Genomic DNA, 18,677 nt, shown 5'->3' on the forward strand with positions numbered 1-18,677 from the left:
TAAAAAATCACATGACATAAGAGGATGGCAGGGGAGAAGCCAAGAAGTACAACCTGACTGATGTTGTGACCATGTCTACCCAAGGTGATTTGTATTATGGTATGGTGACCTGATTATTTCAACTCTTTTCACAGTTGTTTTGCTGTAGCTAATCAATGTCATTACCAGATGTGAATGGATCAGGTTTTTAAAAAAATATATATACATGTATATGTATATATATATATATACACATACATATACATATATAACCTTTGTATTGGGAAAACATGAGGAAAAAGGCATCTCCTTAATACACTTCATAGAAGGAAAAGGAGGAAATACTGTAAAAGAAAAGAATTTGAGTTCAAAGCTGTCTAAGCCAGCTTTTACTCAAATTTTCTGGTAAATAAGGTTGGTGTCATTTTCTTTGTACCTTCATTATTGGAGAAACAAAATACTGATTCTTAAACACAAAATGGAGTCAGTAATTTAAGGTATTGGTCACTGCAGACAGCTCTCAAAGCCAAAGTTTGTCAGTCAGATTGATGATTTTTCCAAAAGTATGCAACAAGAAATTTGTGTTGGAGTTTTAGAAAAATTTCAGTTAGGAGGGTGGTAGATAGTCTCTTATAAACCTATATTTCCTATTTCATTAGGCATAATATATCAATAGTAGCTTGTAAATACCTTATTTTGTTTTTGTAAAAGTGCTTAAGTGTACATAATACTATTGTGCTGTGTGTATTCTACTTAAATGCAGTGACTAAATCAATAACTAATTATAATTTTGATGAGAGAAGATTGAAAATACCATTTACATGTCATTATTATTGTAAATTTTAATATGACTGAAATACTTTGTAGTATCTGAAACTAACTTTACCAACTCCAGATTCATCATATAAACCAAGAAATACTTGGAAAACCAATTAATTTTTATGGAACTCCACCCCACCTCCAACTGTCCCCTGGGGGTTTTGTTCATTTGTGTGTGTGTGTGTGTGTGTGTGTGTGTTTTGTCATGTTTTCCTTTGAGGGGTTGGTAGCATCTGATTTTGGCCTTCATGATGCAGATTAGGCCAGGGCTTTGGACTCCTTTCCCTCATCCTCAATTAAGGTAATGGGTCCACACCACACCAGGATTTTTAGACCAAAGACCTTGTTCCTAAAAGCAATAACTTTCAATGAATGACATTCTCTATGCACACATTTACCATCACCAGTCAAGTCTTACAGTGCCCTGGATCTCCCCATATGCCCTGTCTGATCTGGAGCACTCCCAAGCCAAATCACATTCATGCGAAAGAGGGTGTCCTCTGGTGAACTTTTAATAAAATGACAGTTAGATACAGAAAAAGTTCTCTTTCTTGATTCTCAGTGCTCATAGGTCATTTAAAAAAATCACTTCTCTGAGCAGCACAAGACAAGAAGAGCTGGTTGACAAAACATTTTTGTTACAAAGGTGTGTCAACCCTGAGCTTGTAGTTAAGAAGTTAAAATCTGTGATTTATATATATAATATATATAAAAATAGATGATCATACTAAGACTAAAAAAGTGAAAGAAATCTCCATGTCAATACTATTACTTTTTTTTTTTATCTTATCTGTTTGTTTTGTAATCGAATGCCCTTGGGATACAGAAACCAACCAACACAAAGGAAGTCTTTATATATGAAAACTCGCATATGGATCCAATTGCTTATCAGTCCATTGAAAGAACTGTCATTTTGGGAGGGTAGTAAGCACAGGAGCAGAAAAACTGAATAAATGTTGGATTCTACTACTGGAGATTATTTTTCAGTCCAAATCTTAGAGGGACGATTTGTCAAGGGTAGTGCAAAGGAGAGGGAACTCCTGTGCCAAGTGGATAACAAAGAGAAAGACTAAATAGCTTAGAAAAATGGTGCTGCTATTGAAATGTATATTGGGCAGGTTGATGTGAATCCTAAATGGCAAGTAATAGGAAATACTGAACTCTTTGTGGTGTTGGTATACTACTAAAGATTATTTTCTAATTGTCAGTTTCAATGCATTCCAACCAATTAGATAGTGTTGGTGGCCAAGAGTGTAAGACATTCACCACTGAGACATAATGTATTTTCACTACGTTTTTTTTCTTAGAAAAAATTCCAAACTTTCTTCCAATTACCATTTTATAGACCTGAATTGCCATAAAGAAGCCCATGTTAGAGGGCTTGGCTGTCAATAAAGAAATGATATCATTTAGGTTCTTTTTTTTTTCTATCTTCCTTTGCCTGTTTGTTAAAAATGCAACAGCCTTGGGATTTTGCCTGATTTTTGAAGAAAGGCTATTTTCTTTTTATCTTGCTCTCCCTTACCACTCCCTCCTTGCCCCCCCTTTTTTTGAAAGGAAATAAAAACCCCACAATGTGAGATCCCTTTACTTCTGCAGCATAGAAGCAAATGAAGGTAAGAAAGTCCCTTGGTAAGAAAGATTTGAGTAAGAATTCACTCAAGAATAGACATGGTCTCCACAGACAGCTGAAGGAAATAGGAAGCGGTTCAGTCTGGCACCCGGTACTCTTTGGGAAAACAAAAAGGGAAGCAGATTGTAGTACTGCTCTCTTCTCATAGAAAACTGTAAGTATTGTGTCATGGTCCATTGTCCAATAATGTAAGAAAAAGAAGAAGTTGGCTGTTCATATAGCTAAAATTCAGTTTATCTGACCAAAATCCAGGATTATCTCCACTGTCTCTGCAGTAAGAGGACAATGAAGAGGATAGACCACGTGAGGAGTGAGGAGCTGAGCTTGTCGGCAGAAGAGTTCACTTCTCTCCTATCTGAATCGACAGGGGGTGCTTCAGTGGTGACGAAATCAAACTCAGTTGGGCAGATGTCATCCATACAGCCACTGCCACTGCCCGAGCCACTGGTTTCATCACCTATTGCAGAGAGAAGGAGAAAATGTCATGCTGAAAAAACAAAGGATGAAACAAAACAGAACATTAAAAAACCAAAACAAAACCAAAATGAATTCTTTGAGTCCTTTCCTCAAATTTGTGTGCTATTAACAAATGTTTTACTTAGCTCGACTATTTGTGCATTCTGAGACTGCTGAGATGTAGTATTAACTTCTATCCCAGGTGTGGTGAGTGTCATAACACTATTGTACATTATAATTGCTTACCGTTTGTGAATGTGTATGTGTGTGTGTGTGTGTGTGTGTGTGTGTGTGTGTGTGTGTGTGTGTGGTGTTTCTACTCCAAACCCCACAAACTAATTTCTATTTAACAAATATTTATTAAGTGCTGACTATGAAGCAGCTAGATGGCATGAGCTCTGGGCCTGGCCTGGAGTCAAGAAGACCTGAATTCAAATGTGGCCTTGGCTACTTCTTAGCTGTGTGATCCTGGACAAGTCACTTAACCTGTTTGTTTCAGCTTCCTTATCTGTAAAATGGGGATAATAATAGCACCAACCTCGCAGGGTATTGTGAGGACCAAAGGATATAAAAACTGTAAAATGCTTAGCATAGTTATAATGTTATAAATGTGAGTTATTATTAATATTATTATTATGTGTATTATTATGTGTCAGGCACTATGCTCAGTGGTGAGATAAAAAAAATGAAACTATATCTTTCTTCCTCTTTTTTCCTATTTCCTCCCTGTTCTCTTCTCACTCTCTTTTTTTTTCTTTCCCCTTTGCCCTTTTCCCTGGCATATATTTACTTTTTGGCACAAAGCCCTTGGTATTGAAAAGGTTGCTGATTTCTGTTCAAATCTCTGTCCCTGAATCATAGACTCTGGGTAAGCTACCAAGCTGGCATTGACCTTTTTTTTTAAGGTCACCTAATGCTGAATGGTTAGTAAGTGATTAGCATTGTCTAGAAGTCTAGGCAGGAAAGTGTCCTTTCTCTAGAAGACAGTGGCAATGGTGAACATCTCTCTCCATTCTTTTAGTCCATGGCACCAAGCTGAAGAGTATTCTTTGCTCCCCTAGCCTGTCGTGGCATGCACTAGACCTTTGTACAGACAGAGGAGGTAGCTGAGTTGGTCACACGAGGAGAGGTGGACCATCGGAAAAGAAAGAAGCTTAAATCATCTGAGTTGTGGTGACCAGAACATGTTACCTTGATCAATAAGAGAGAAAAGAGGCATTGCAGCACCTGTGTGAGTTTTAAGTAAATGACTTATAACTCCTACTTTTGTCCTGGGTAGTAGTGGGAATCTTTCTTTGTTTCTTTCATTCTTTTTCTCTTTGTCTCTGTCTCTGTCTTCCTTCCTTCCTTCCTTCCTTCCTTTCGCAAATTAATTTTCTACAGTCTTTTTCTTGGAGCTCAGGAGACTGAAGAGAATTTTTTTTAAAGGACTACAAATAGAGCTGGGAGTTTGTTTTGGGAGTGGGAGCTGGGGAATGTCTAGAATGACATTTTTTAAATTTTATGATACAATCAGCTTCTTGATTTTACTCTCTTTTTACTAATTTAGTTGAGTTGTTTTTTTTAAGCCATGACTTTAAATTTTGAGTGCTGGAAAGAATAGGTAGGATTTTGAAGGCACAAGAGTTGTCAGTGGGTGGGAGCTGAGCCAATGAGTGACAAGTTATGATTGACAGTTACAATTAGATAAAAGGCCAGGAATATAGCTGTTAGGGACAAAGTGCTGGTGATTGACAGTCATCTGTTCCAAGTCCTCTTATAGGCAGAGGCAAAGCTGGTCCCTGTAGAATGACTGTATAGCATACCTGTTACATTAACACGTACACAAAACACACACGCACATACACACACACACACACACACACCCCTCTTCTTCTTAACAGACATCATCTTGTCACAAAGGAATGGTGTGAGAAGGTATTTAAAGGAAACATGGGAAGGAAAAACAGACATTATACGAACCCATCATATCTTTGATGGGAAAGAAACAGTCGGGTGAAGAAGCAAATACTTCCCAGACGAGGGAATAACTTTTCTTTCAATGAACAAAATTGTTCGGTAAGCCCCATCTGTTTCTGTCTTTGGAGCACTAGCCTCATCCTTTGTCTTGGATGATCTCTTTACCAGCTTCCTATTGTGTGCCCGTTGGCTTTGTCTTTCACAACCCACCCTTTTCAATTCCATACCCCCAGTCAGCAACTCCTTCACCCAACATCTCTACTTCCTCAGTTCTACATTAACCTTCTTCCAGTTTCTCATTTTCCACTTCCCTGATAGACCCTGCCTTCTCTCTTTGATTGCATGCCCAATGGACAGAATGAACTGCTGTCCTCTGCCTGATCTGATGAGGTTAACTCTCTGGGCTGTTTCTGAGGTAATGTCACAATCTCCTTAGCTAGCAGCTGCTAATAGCTACACTCAAGTATGGAATATTGGTTAGGCTCAGAGGGTCATAATTTTTGGGCCTCCCAGGTAATGTACTTCAACCTCTTCACTTTACGGCTGAGGAAATTGAACTTTCCTTTCCTGCCCCTAATATGTTTCAAATGGTCTATTGGGAGAAAATCACGTTTCTTTGAACTGAACGTTTAAATATTAGATCAGATCATTTGAAAACACTGTCCTGCGTCCTTAACATTTATTCTGGTTTATCATTACTGATCCATGTGATGGTTAAAAGAGCACATTAATTAAATTTGGAGATGCTAAATTGATAGGGGAATTGTTTTGAAGACTAGTATGGGCATGAAGTATTATAACCTTTACAGAGCTATTATTAAAAGAGATTCAGAATATTAAAAAAATTTAGCAGCAAATAATGAAAGGAGATTCCAGTTAGAAAAAAAAATAGCCACATTTCTTTGAGAAAACTAATCATGGATACAGGTATTCAAGGGGGCAAGAATAAGTGATAAAACAGAAATGTCAAAAGCAACAAGGGTTATAATAGCTATAAAACGTGATAATGGTTTTGAGCTTGAGATAGAAGCCAAAACAGGCAATGCTATTTAGAGCTGTGCATCTAAGTGCATCAGGTCATATCCTTTTTGCAAACAGGTCTCGAGAGATAAAACCAAGAACATGGCAATCTTGTCTCAGCTCGTAAATACCAGAAAGAAATAGCAAGCACACTTGCAATGAGTTGAGATAAAAGTCATATAAATGCAACAGTCCTTAAGTTACTGATGTTCAGTGAAAGCTCTTATCTAGAACTTTGTCCATTGGGAGAAGGAAAGCCCAAGATCTAGAAACCAGAATTTCTGACACGTCTTTACAAATCTCCCAACTAGCACCTGGCACTCTGTAGGAGCTAAACTAGATTAATAGGGTAGAATTTGCTTGAGACCTGTTATTTACTATTCCTGTTAGGTGGTGGTCAGGGAAGACAGGTTTAGAGCTCTGCCTTTTAAGATTTTACCAAAGTGGCAATTTATAGGTATAAATCTCTACCCCTTGATTTGTGGGAGAATAAGGGAAAGATTAGAGGTATGGCTCCTAACGTGAATGAAATCTTAGTTAACTGGAATTTTTATATGACATTTCCCATTTCCTTGACATGCCAGACAATGTAACTTTGGGGTTCATATTGTGACTCTGCTAATTACTATTTTGGGGAAGTTAATCACTTGTGGGACTGCATTTGGGAAGCCATTTAGCCTTTCTAAGCCTCAATTTCTTTATTAATGTTTAACTCAACTACGTAATTAATCAAAACTTCATTGCTCAGATGTAGAGACAGAGAGTATTTGTGATCAATTAATTTCACTTTTAATACCTTAAGTTAACCATGATTGCTAGTGCTTTCACTGTGAAATTAACTACAATTCACCACGTGCCTTTATTGTATATATGTAACTATTTGCATGTTGTTTCTCCCACTAAAAGATTAGTTCCTTGAAGGTAGAGATTGTTTTTGCCTTTCTTTGTATCCCTGGCACTCAATGCAGTGCCTGGCACATAGTCAGACCTTAAAGATTTTTTTTTCCCTAGAAGTAGTAGGATGATCGTGAGAAGAGTGAAATTCAGGTTTATTATAGCAGAGTCCCCCTCCTCCCCCCACCATAGTTACAAATTCTCTCAGATGGCAAAATATCCTGCCTATAAAAGTGTAATTGTTGGAGTTATTTAAAATTATACTGAATAAAGCACTAAATATATATTGCAATGGAAATGTTTCACATAATTGTACACGTATAACCTATATCTTAATGCTTATTGTTTCAGGCAGGGGAGAGAGGAAAGAGGGATAGAATTTGGAACTCAAAACTTTGAATAAAAATGTTAAAATTTGGAAAAAATGTATTGCAGGAGACAACTCTGTAGGATGATAACTAAGAGGGATATGACTTAATAACTTCCATCTGTAATTTGTTTCTTTCTATCTCATTAATTCTCACATGCAAGTATAATCTTTTGCTTCGGTGACCAAATTACAGAGTCACCGTTAACAAGAGTACATCTAATGTTCAAGAGATAGTTATATGATTACTTGTTCTTTTTAGTGGCCCAAACCTTTCCAAAAGATCTTTTCTCTGTACATCTGATAACATCTTGAAACTTCCTGATTTCTCTTATGGAAGTGAATGTTGAAAACTAAAAAAGAAATAAATGAACTAATTAATTAATTAACTAATTCAGACTGGTTTCAGTCTGAAAGTGTTTTCTAGCAAGTGTCTGTCCAAATATTTTGAACATTTCTGATGCAGGGGTAGCTAGATGGCACAGTGGATAGAGCACCAGCCCTGGAGTCAGGAGGACCTGAGTTCAAATCTGGTTTCAGATACTTACTAGCTTGTGACCCTGTGGAAATCACTTAACCCCAATTGCCTCCCCAAAACAGCAACCAAAAAACCATTTTTTTTTTTGCAAAATTTTCAATCTTAAACCACAAAGTTGATATGTGACTCTGTCCAAAGCTCAAAGGCTACTTCTCAGTTCACAGAAGTGAATATATAAAGGTACATATTTCATAAATATATAAATGGTACATATTTCTAGTCAAGAAAAATTATGTAGTGATTTTGAAATATGATCTCATTTTAATCATAAGGTATCCACGAGGGTCACCAAATTGGATTTTTAATTAAGCTGATTGCTTACTTGTGTCTTGGAAATTCACATCATTTCCATTGTACGCATTTTTCAACTTGTTGGTCATTACTCGCAGGGCCATGATCTGTTGTCTTATGAAAGTGTCTGGTCTAGTGATGTCTACATCGACTTCTGGATTATTGATCTGATTGGTCAGCCCATCATTCATGATCTCAGGCAAGTATCTATAAGGTTGAAAGGAGATAAAAATTATTAGAAAAGATTCGCTTCAAAACAGGATTGCTTTCATATATAATAATAACCCAAAACAAAGCAAATGAGCTCATTAGGCACAGGTTCCAGGAAAACTATCCAGCAACAAACATGCTTATTCTATTAGGTAAATAAAATTTTTAAAAGAGGAAATTGTGGCTAAAATAATGACTCTATCATACAAGTACTTACACTTCATTATTATGTCATTAATATCTATGAATGAAGGATGAAATGGAGAATTATGGAAATTAAATAGCCTGTAAACATTTTACTCATTGATTAGATAGTTCTAGTGAATGGATTTTAGTTGCCTGGATTAAATAATCTAGTTTGGATAACAGCTTGAATTCTCTTCTTACTTTTGAATGTGTAGATTGGGCCTACAAAACAGTAATGGTATAACCTTGAGGTCCTCCTTGAATCAGAACCAATTTTAGGAGCGAAAGACTGTTTTAGGAAGTCCTAGAACTGGGGTTCTTAACCTTTTTTGTGTCATGGGTCTCTTTGACAGTCTATTGAAGTTTATGAACCCCTTTTCAGAATAATGTTTTTAAATGCATGAAAGATAAAAATAAAACACAAAGGAAACCAATTATATTGAAATATAGTTATTAAAATAAAAAAACCCCAAGAAGTTCACAGATCCCAGGCTAAGAATCTCTGACCCAGAAGGAGTTTTAATCTTTAAAAGATTGAAGTTGATATTACTTAGGGTTTTGACAAAAACTTGAGAAAAAAACTAACACAAGTGAGATCAGTGGAATAAAATTGTATTACTTTCAATTCAGTGAAATTCAAAAAGCATTTGTTAAGCAACTACTAAAAGTACTCAGGATACAAAGACAATGAAAAATAGTGCCTGTCTTCTTTTTCTTTCCTTAAGAACAATCTTTGTTATAAGTGATGGCTCTCTGGGAAGGCAAAGGGGAAGACTACAGGGGGAAATCTAAGTAATGTAAATACATACATATACACACACACGTACATACATACATTAATTAATGATTTTTATTTTTCTAGTTATATATAATCACGTCATTCGATACAGGACTGATAATTTTTAGAATTGGTATACATATAATATATGGCACTTCAAGAAAGTTCTCTAAAGGAATATTTAGCTAATTAGTTTTAGGAGGTTCAATCAATTTTCAGAGTCTAATCCAATCTCTCTACAAACTCTTCAATGTGCCATTAGTAGATGAAATTTAGTCATCTACCTTTTCAGTCTTTTTCTAGGTTGCCTGCATATACCTTCTTGATCAAAACTAATAATTAATCTATTAAAACATAACTGATTTGTGAAGCTTCTGTTTCCTCTTTTTCTCTCTGACCTCTCCTTCCTCTAATATGATCTTTTAAATGTATCTTTCAAAATATCTTGTAGAAAAGATTTAATGATAATACAAATTAGTATTTACACAATACTTTATAGCTTGCAAAGTGCTTTACATACTATCTCATTTGAGCCTCATAACAACCCTGGGAGGTAGGAGCTATTATTATTATCCCCATTTTACAGATGAGAAACCTGAGACTAAGGGAGGCTAAGTGACTTGCCTAGGGTCATATAGCTAAGTTGAGGCAGAATTTGAGCCTAAGTGGCTTCTTTACATCCCTTTAAGCTAATGACTTTGATTGTCCCAGGTCTTCTCATTTTAAGATCCCTCCAATCCTCAGGTCTTTTTGTTTCTCATAACTTTCTATTCCAGTGTACTCCATTTGTGGCCCTTCTTGCCACCTTACTACCTTGTTCTCTGACAATGATGCTAGTTCTCTCCTCTTCAGGTATCATCTTCAGGTCTTCAAGTCTTTCATATATTTCTGGAGTTACTTTCATTGTGGTTTTTTTTTTAATACCTTTTCCCCTTATTTCTCACTCTGATCCATAAGATTTTTCCTACAGTATAATTATGTTGGAAATTATTCTTCTTAGCATAGGCTACCCATTGTCATCTTCCTGATTCCTCCAGGAAACCTCCTTTTTTCAAGTCTTTCAGTGATGGTAATAGATCCTAGGCATCAACTTCCAAACTAGGAGATGGAAAAAACACACAAGGAATCTTGCAGTTTATTTTTAAGTCAGGGTGTTGGATTATGTGAATGAAATGTTTGTGTCTGAATTGTTTCATCTGACTTAAATCAAAGGTCCTCTGAGCAGGCCCCATGTATCCATTTATATCCTGAAAAATCCCAACCACAATCAGCATTCACCAAATAATCAATCAAGAAACACACAGAGCACAATGTAAATTTTTCCCCCAAGAAGTTTGCCTTTCAAAAATATCCCCATAAAAAAGTCACAGAAGCACATCTCTCTGTTTTTGCAATAGGGCACTAACTTCTGTTCTGTTTCAGCTCTCTTGGTATGTAAACTCAGCTCGTAATCTAATCTGCAGATTAGATCTCACGGAACCTCAAATAGCTGATTTGAAGGCAAAACCTTGTTGGGATGCATCAGTGATTCAGATGTCTAGGAAAAGGACGGAAATGGTGTTCATGAGATCCCCAATTCTAAGGACTTAAGGATCTGCCCCCACTTTGGGTTCAAGGATAACAACTCTGAAGGAATCAATGAACACTACAGAAATAGGCTTTCGTTAGAATCTGAACTCCTTTTATATAATATGAAGAAGATGGCATCCGATTATCTGTTGGTTGAACTAATATAATGTGTCAGACTTCCTGCAATCTGCCTTCACACAATAGTGAGTATCAGAACCTAGTGGAACAAAGGCAAGGATTCCAAAAGGAACAAAAATCAGTCAAGGACATGAAGCTTCACCCTTTGCTGAAACAACAGTTCTTCAAAGGACGGAAGGTGACAGTTGGTTCTGGTGTTACTGCCTGATGTTTTAGCAAAGGATTACTGCAGATGTACCTGTTTGAGTCAGATGAGGACTTCGTTTTTTGTTTTCTTTTTGTACCCAGCACTCACTGCCCTGCCAGCTAAGACTCGTTTATCAGAAGCTGGCTACAATAGCTTACATGGGAATTCTTCCCCTGGGAGCCTAAACATCCAGGAGCAATAAGAGACTGCCAAGAATGCCTGGCCTCTAACTGTGCCTGCTGAAGCTTCCCTGGTTACAATGAAAACAAGGAACAATGCATCAGTGTCCTTAAAAACCTTTCCTCCTCCCTGTGTATTTAAAGGGTAACTTTGAAGACAATATAGAACTTTAAATCTGAAAAAGAAGGGAAATTACCACTTTGTCAATTACCAGAGGTAAGAACTGAGAATAAATCCACAGAGCTGTCTAAAAGTGGGAGATGGAGCCCGTAGGGTCTGTGAAAGCCCTTGACAGAACTTGGATTTCACAAACGAACTCTTTTTATGATCTGCGAGGCTCAGGAGGCCCCTCACATCTCTACTACTCACCCACAAGGAGAAAGTCATTTCTGAACTTGCAACTTTGATACCTTTCAGTTGCAAGTCACCAATAGGGACTTTATCCCATCTGTGCAGCATCATCTGACCTTGAGAGGACATTGTCCACAGGTGGCAAGGGAGAGAGGATTGGCTTGGTTTTGATACTTAGGGGGTCACTTTTGAAGCCATATCTGCCTAGAGAAGGGAGACACTCAAAAGAAATGACAAACTGAAACGCAAAAACTGAGAAAAGTCTCTGTCTCACTTTCCTCTTGGGATTCCTACTTCTTAATGAGCTTTCACTATATATGATTTGTGAAGGGGAAATACCAAAGATTTGGAAACATGGCTGACGTTTTTGATAAAGGGCCTTCTGCTTTGTAAAGAGCTTGTTGGAGGTGGGAGTGGGTTATATCTTGATCCATGCCTTGCATACCTTTTGCTTTTTCTTATCCAGTTTTAATTATAGTCTTTCCCCTTTCCTTGATCATGTAGAAACATTGCTGCTGAATACTAAGGTAGAGGGGGTGGGTGGGAGTGTAGGAAGAGCTAATATCTGAATCTTTATGGAACAACACTGATTGTCAAGGTCAGCCCCAGGGGCATAAAAAAGCATGCCTGGGCTCCAACCATTTACTTCATTGGCATCTTTCTAACTAGGAATTTTTGCACCAAGTGTATACTGGACCTGAAGCAAGTAGCACATAGCAAACATCCAGCTGAGGCGGTCAGCCCACTGTGAAGGAAAGACAAAGAATGACACAAAACTGATGTAGGTGAGGTTTCCATGGAGGTGAGGGGAAGGGAGAGAAGGTACTCCAATTTGACATCTATTAATTCCCCATATTAACTATTTATGCTAACTAGATGCCATGTTATTATTGTTATTTAGTTATTTCAGTTGTGTTTGACTCTTTGTGACCTCATCTGGAGTTTTCTTGGCAAAGATAATGGTATGCCATTTCCTTCTCTAGCTCCTTTTACAAATGAGGAAACTAAGGCAAACAGGGTTAAGTGAGTTACCCAGGGTGACATAGCTAGTAAGCGTCTGAGGCCAGATGAGTCTTCCTGATTCCAGTCCTGGGTGCTCTATCCACTGATCCACCTAGCTGCCCTTAAATATATGCTAAGCTCTGCCTTCTCCCATGCCACCAAAGGACTATAATTGTTGCTAGCCATGTCTAAATTTAGGATCGGGGGACAAGGCCTTAATTTATCCATCCTAGCTATAGCTCTGTCCACTAACCTAATATAATACTTAAAATTCCTACCATCAGAATCTATCCTTTCATTTAAGGTTCTATTTCCAGAAAGCCCCTAATGAAATGCAACTATGATACCTGGGAGTGCTAGCATGCTAAGTGAGCACTGATCTCTTATGAGTGTATTAGTACCAATTAATCATTAAAACTTAAAGAAGCAAATCCTGAGGGAATAAGCTGTGAGACCCACACATTTTAATGGCTATTGGAAACTGATCAAGGTTTGGTACCAGGCCAGGCCAAGCTAGGTGGTGTGTGATTGTGTTATATGAGAATTGGTTAAAGAAGCTAAAGATGATTGGGCTGCAGAAGCCCTGGGGGTGGGGGTGAGGAGTGGAGACACCTGAGACGTGTCTTTTGGTATTAAAATGAGTCATGGGGAAGAAGAATTACACTTGTTCTGCTTGCCCTCAGAGATCAGAAATAGGAGGAACAGGTAAAAATCGTCTAGAGGAAAACTGATGCTTGATGTCAGGAAAATCCTGACAATTAGAGTTATGCGAAAGGAGAATGGGCTGCCCTGAGGAGGGAATGGGTCCTCACCAAGGGTGGGTGGTCAAGCAAAGACCTGCTGGTCACTTGCAGGGTATGCTTTAGTCTGGAATTTTTCAGGTTGTGTGTTGGACTACATGACTGCTAAGGTACCATTTAACTGAAATTCACTGATTCTTCCTATCTCCTTCCCTACTGCCTACAAATATGTCCAGGTCTCCCGTCATTCTCAAAAACACTCCACTATCCTAATATATCTCCTCTGCCCTTTGTGGCTAAAGTCCCTAGAAGGCCATCTATATCATAGGTGCCTCTACCTTCTCTCCTCTCACTTCCTATCTCCTTACAGCCCGGCTTCTGACCTAATTATTCCATTGAAACTATTCTCTCCAAAGTTACCAGTGATCTTACCTGTCAAATCCAATGGCCTTTTCTCAATCATCATTGTTCTTGTTCTCTGTAACCTTTGACAGGATTGACTGCCCTCTTTTCCTTGATATTTTCTTCTCTGTAGGTTTTTCAGGACATCACTTTCTCCCAGTTCTCCTCCTAACAGACTGCTCCTTCAGTCTCCTTCTCTGGTCCTCTTCCAGAACACACTTTAACTGTAGGTACCCCCACTGGGTCCTTTTCTCTACATACTTGTTCACTTGGAGACCTCATCTGCTCTCATAGATTTAATGATCATATCTGCTGATAATTCTCAAATCTACTTATCCTGCCCTAACCTCTCTGCTTATCTCCAGTTGCACATCTTGAACTAGATATTTAATACATACCTTAAACTCAACATGTCCCAAATGGAATTCGTTACCTATCCCCTTAAACTCTCCAAACTTTTTTTTTCACTATTGAGGGGACCACCATCCACTCAATCCCCTAAACTCACAATCTAGGTATCATCCTCAACTCCTTACTATCTTTCACTCCTTATCTTATCTCAATTTAATCACACCCATTCAATCAAAGGCCTGACAGTTCAGCTTTGTAACATGTCTCAAATATGTTCCTTTTTCTCCCCTGACACTCTGGTACATGCCCTCATTACCTCCTGCCTGAACTATTTCAATAACCTGCGAGTGGGTCTTTCTGCCTCAAGACTCTCCACTCCAATCCATTCTCCATTTAGCCACCAAAGTGATTTTCCTAAAGCACAGGTTTGATTATGTCACTCCCTTACTCAATAAACTCCAGGGGCTCCCTATCACTTCTAGGATCAACTATTAAACCATCTATTTGTCATTCAAAGTCTCTCAAAACCTAGCACTTCCCACTTTTCTAGTCTTCTTATACCTTACTCCTCACCATGTACTTTTCAATCCAGAAGCACTTGCCTCCTGGCTATCCCACAAATAAGACTCTCCATCTCTGGGCTCTAGGCATTTTCTCTGGTTGTTCCCCATACCTGGAATGTTCTTCTTCCTCATCTCTGTCTCAAGACTTCCCTAGCTTCCTTTAAGTCCCAACTAAAATTCCATCTTTTACAGGAAACCTTTCCCTAACCCTCTTAATTCTAGTGCTTTCCCTCCCTTAATTATTTCCTACTTATCCCTTATATAGTTTGCATATTTTTATTTGCATGTTGTCTTCCCTTCAGATTGTAAGTTCTTTGAAGGCAAGGGCTATTTTTTTGCCTTTTTTTGTATCCCAGCACTTAGCACAGTGTTTGGCACATAGCAGATGCTTAGTAAATGCTTATTGACTGACTGGATGAGACAAGCATGAGTCCAAAGTAAAACACAGACTGCATTGAGTAGTGCAAGATGGAGTTATACTGGCCCTAAACTAACTGTTTCACAGATGCTAAATGCATTCTCAGTCTCCTTGTAGATTGTGGAGTATGGTCTGAAAACTATTTCCATCCTATTTATTGCATAGCTTCATTCCATTGTACCTGCCTAATGCACTTGACGTGGCTTGTCTAAATGGCAAGTTATGCTTTCACAGTCCTTCAGCAGTTAAAAAGAAAAATCTTGCCTAGACAAGCAGAAATAATGTTTATCCAAATTGTCACTCTTTCAGAAGTTCTCCAACTAATACTGGAACAGGGCTTAAAATTGAATCTAAATCTCTCTTTATATTTTATATACTTGAAATAGACATTGTTTTCTTTTATTGTTAGATAACCAAAATTTTGTTTCCACAGCTTTTCTTCCTATAACATAAAATACTACCCTATAACATAAAATACTACCCAAAAAAGGGAAGCAGATCTATCTCCAATGATCTTTCCATCATCTTGAAATTGATGTCCAGTAGACATCTTAACCTCAACATGTCCAAAACTGAACTCATTATCTTTTCCCTAAACCCTTCCTACTTCCAAACTTTCCTATTACTATTGAGTGAATACTCTAAATATTTTAAAATGAATGAATTCAAGTATGTATGTATGTATGTAGCTATCACTGGACTGGGTGATTAGGGAATATTACTGGCTTTTTGGGAGTTAGCTCACAGTCTAGTGGGAATTTTATAGAACAGGAAAAACTATAATAAAAAGTCATACATAGTAAGTGCACAAAAGGAGTTACAAATAAGGCATCCAGGAAAACTTCTTGGTAGAAGTGGCATTTGCCCCATGGGAGGAGGGCATTTCAACACCTGAATCAGCATGATAGAAGACAGAGAGGTAGGAAAAGACAGGATATGTTTGGGGGATAGCAAGTGGTTCAGTTTGGCTGAAGCACAGTTTGGAGGGGGATAGAATAAATATAGGTGATGGGAGGGTAGAGCCAAGATGCTGGAGTAAAGGCAGGGACTTTCCTGAGCTCTCCCAAATTCTCCCCAAACAACATTATAATAATGACTCAAAGTGAATTCTAAAGTGGCAGAACCAACAAAAGGATGGGATCAAATAATTTTCCAGCCCAAGACAACTTAGAAAGTTGGCATGAAAGATCTGTCCTGCCGGGGCGAAAACGGAGTCCAGTCCCACACAGGCCTTGGGGGCAGCTGATTCTGCAGCAGTAGTGGCTTCTGGAGTTCTCAGCCCATAGATAGTAAGGGGATCAAACAACTGGTCAGAAGGAGATTACAGGGGATTTTTTGATGGCACTGGTAGCAAGACTCTATTGTATTGTCCATAGATTGTTCTGGGTCACAGTCCCAGGGTGAGGGGAACACTGGCAGAAGCACGGACCCTGGACACAGTTTCAGCATGCAAAAAAATGCTTGCAGTAACTGCTCAACAACCAGAGGACAGGCCAGGAGAACAGTGACCACATCTCTCCTTAGATCATACCACCCTGGAAGAACTGAAAACTTACAGACCTCCAGAACTAGTTCTGAAAACAGTAGCACAAAAAACCTAAAGCTTGGGACAATACACTTTGGGAGCAGAGCCCAACTTTAATATAAAGATAAAAGTCAAGGAATAGGCTGGGAAAAAATGAGCAAACAACAATAAAAGAATCTGACCACAGAAAGTTGCTATGGTGACAGAGAATTCAGAAGAAGATAACTAAGTCAAAACAGAGACATCCAAAGTCTCAAAGAAAAATGTGAACTGCTCTCAGGACAAAAGAAAAATCTTGGAAGAGCTCAAGAAAGGATTTTTCAAATCAAATAAGAGAAGTAGAGGAAAAATTGGGAAAAAAAATGAGAATGATACAAGAAAATCATAAAAAAAGAACCAACAGCTTGGTAAAGGAGACACAAAAAATACTGAAGAAAGCATCACTTTAAAAAGCAGAATAGGCCAAATGGTTAAAGAGGCACAAAAATCCACTGAAGAGAACTCCTTAAAAAGCAGATTTGACCAAAAGAAAAAAAAAGGCACAAAAGATCACTGAAGAAAATAATTACTTCAAAGTTAGAATTGGGCAAGTGAAAACTAATGACTCCATGGACATCAAGAAACACTAAAACTAAATCAAAAGAATGAAAAAATGGAAGAAAATATGAAATATCTCATTGAAAAAAAATCACCTGGAAAATAGATCAAGGAGATCAAGGAGACAGAATGTAAGAATTATTGGACTTATCTGAAAGTCATGATGAAAAAACAGCCTAAACATGATCTTTTAAAAAATTATTAAGGAAAACTTCCCTGACATCCTAGAACCAGAGGGTAAACCAGAAATTGAAAGAATCCACTGATCAACTCTTAAAAGAGATCCCAAAATAAAAAACTCCCATGGAAGCCAAATTCCAGAGCTTCCAGATTCAGGAGAAAATACTTCAGCCAGAAAGAAATAATTCAAATATTATGAAGCCATAGTCAGGATAGCATAAAATTTAGTAGCCTCCACTTTAAAAGAACAGAGGGCTTGGAACATGATATTCCAAAGGGCAAAGGAGTTAGGATTACAACCAAGAATCATCAGAGTATATCCTTCAGGGGAAAAAAATGGATATTTAATGAAATAAAGGACTTTCATACATTCCCGATGAAAAGATCAGAGCTGAAAAGAAAATCTGAATTTCAAATACAAGATTCAAGACAAGCATGAAAACGTAAACAGGAAAGAGAAATCATAAAGGATTCAACAAGGTTAAACTGTTTATATTTCTACATGGGAAGATAATACTTATAACTCCTAAGAATTTTATCATTATTAGGGTAGTTACAAATAATATGCATAGACAGAGGGTATGGGTGTGAGTTGACTATGATGGGATGGTACCTAAAAAAAATGAAGGTGTGAGAAAGAGGGATGTACTGGGATAATGGGGAAAGGAGAGGTAGAATGGGGGTAAATTATCTCAGATAAAAAAAGTGCAAAAGAGTTTTTACAATAGAAGGGAAGATGGCAGTTGGCAGACAGTGCTTGAACCTTACTCTAATTGGAATTGCCTCAAAGAGGGAATAACATACTCAGTTGAGTATAAAAATCTATCTTATCCTACAAGGAAGCAGAAAGGAAAGGAGAAAAGAGAAGAGGGGTGGGGCTGATACAAGGGAGGGAGGATTGGGGGATGCAAGATATCTATATATCTATATATCTATATATAGATACATACATCTATATATATCTATATCTATATCTATAGCAATCAATCAATCAATCTATCTATCTATCTATTTATCTATCTATCTATTTTTTTTTTTTGGCTAGGCAATGGGGTCAAGTGATTTGCCCAGGGTCACACAGCTAGTGAGTGTTATGTGTCTGAGGCCAGATTTGAAGTCAGGTCCTCCTGACTCCAGGGCCGGTGCTCTATCTACTGTACCCCCTAGCTGCCCCAATGCAAGATACTTTTAAGGAGAGACAGGATGAAAGGAAAGAGAGAGACAGAGAGAGAGAGGGAGAAGGATAAACAGGGGAAAACAGGATGGAGGGGAATACATAGTAATCATAACTGTGAACAAATTTTTACAGTAAATTTCTCTGATAAAGGCCTCATTTCTCAAATA

The 18,677-nt window shown here is 37.8% G+C and overlaps 1 protein-coding gene across 1 annotated transcript in view; it reads right to left on the minus strand.

Annotated features, from left to right (window-relative positions):
• Window positions 1-838: 838 nt before the first annotated feature.
• GPC6 (glypican 6) overlaps window positions 839-18,677 on the minus strand; it is a 1,245,595-nt gene continuing 1,227,756 nt past the window's right edge. Inside the window, exons 8-9 of the mRNA XM_027855687.1 lie at window positions 7,988-8,163; window positions 839-2,888 (exon numbers count right to left, since the gene is read on the minus strand). Of these exons, the coding sequence (XP_027711488.1) occupies window positions 2,686-2,888; window positions 7,988-8,163 (379 nt within the window). The 3' untranslated portion in view covers window positions 839-2,685. The remainder of the gene's footprint in view (window positions 2,889-7,987; window positions 8,164-18,677) is intronic.

Source organism: Vombatus ursinus, unplaced genomic scaffold (genome assembly GCF_900497805.2).
Source record: "Vombatus ursinus unplaced genomic scaffold, bare-nosed wombat genome assembly UNPS02011014.1, whole genome shotgun sequence".
NCBI classification, from domain to species: domain Eukaryota; kingdom Metazoa; phylum Chordata; class Mammalia; order Diprotodontia; family Vombatidae; genus Vombatus; species Vombatus ursinus.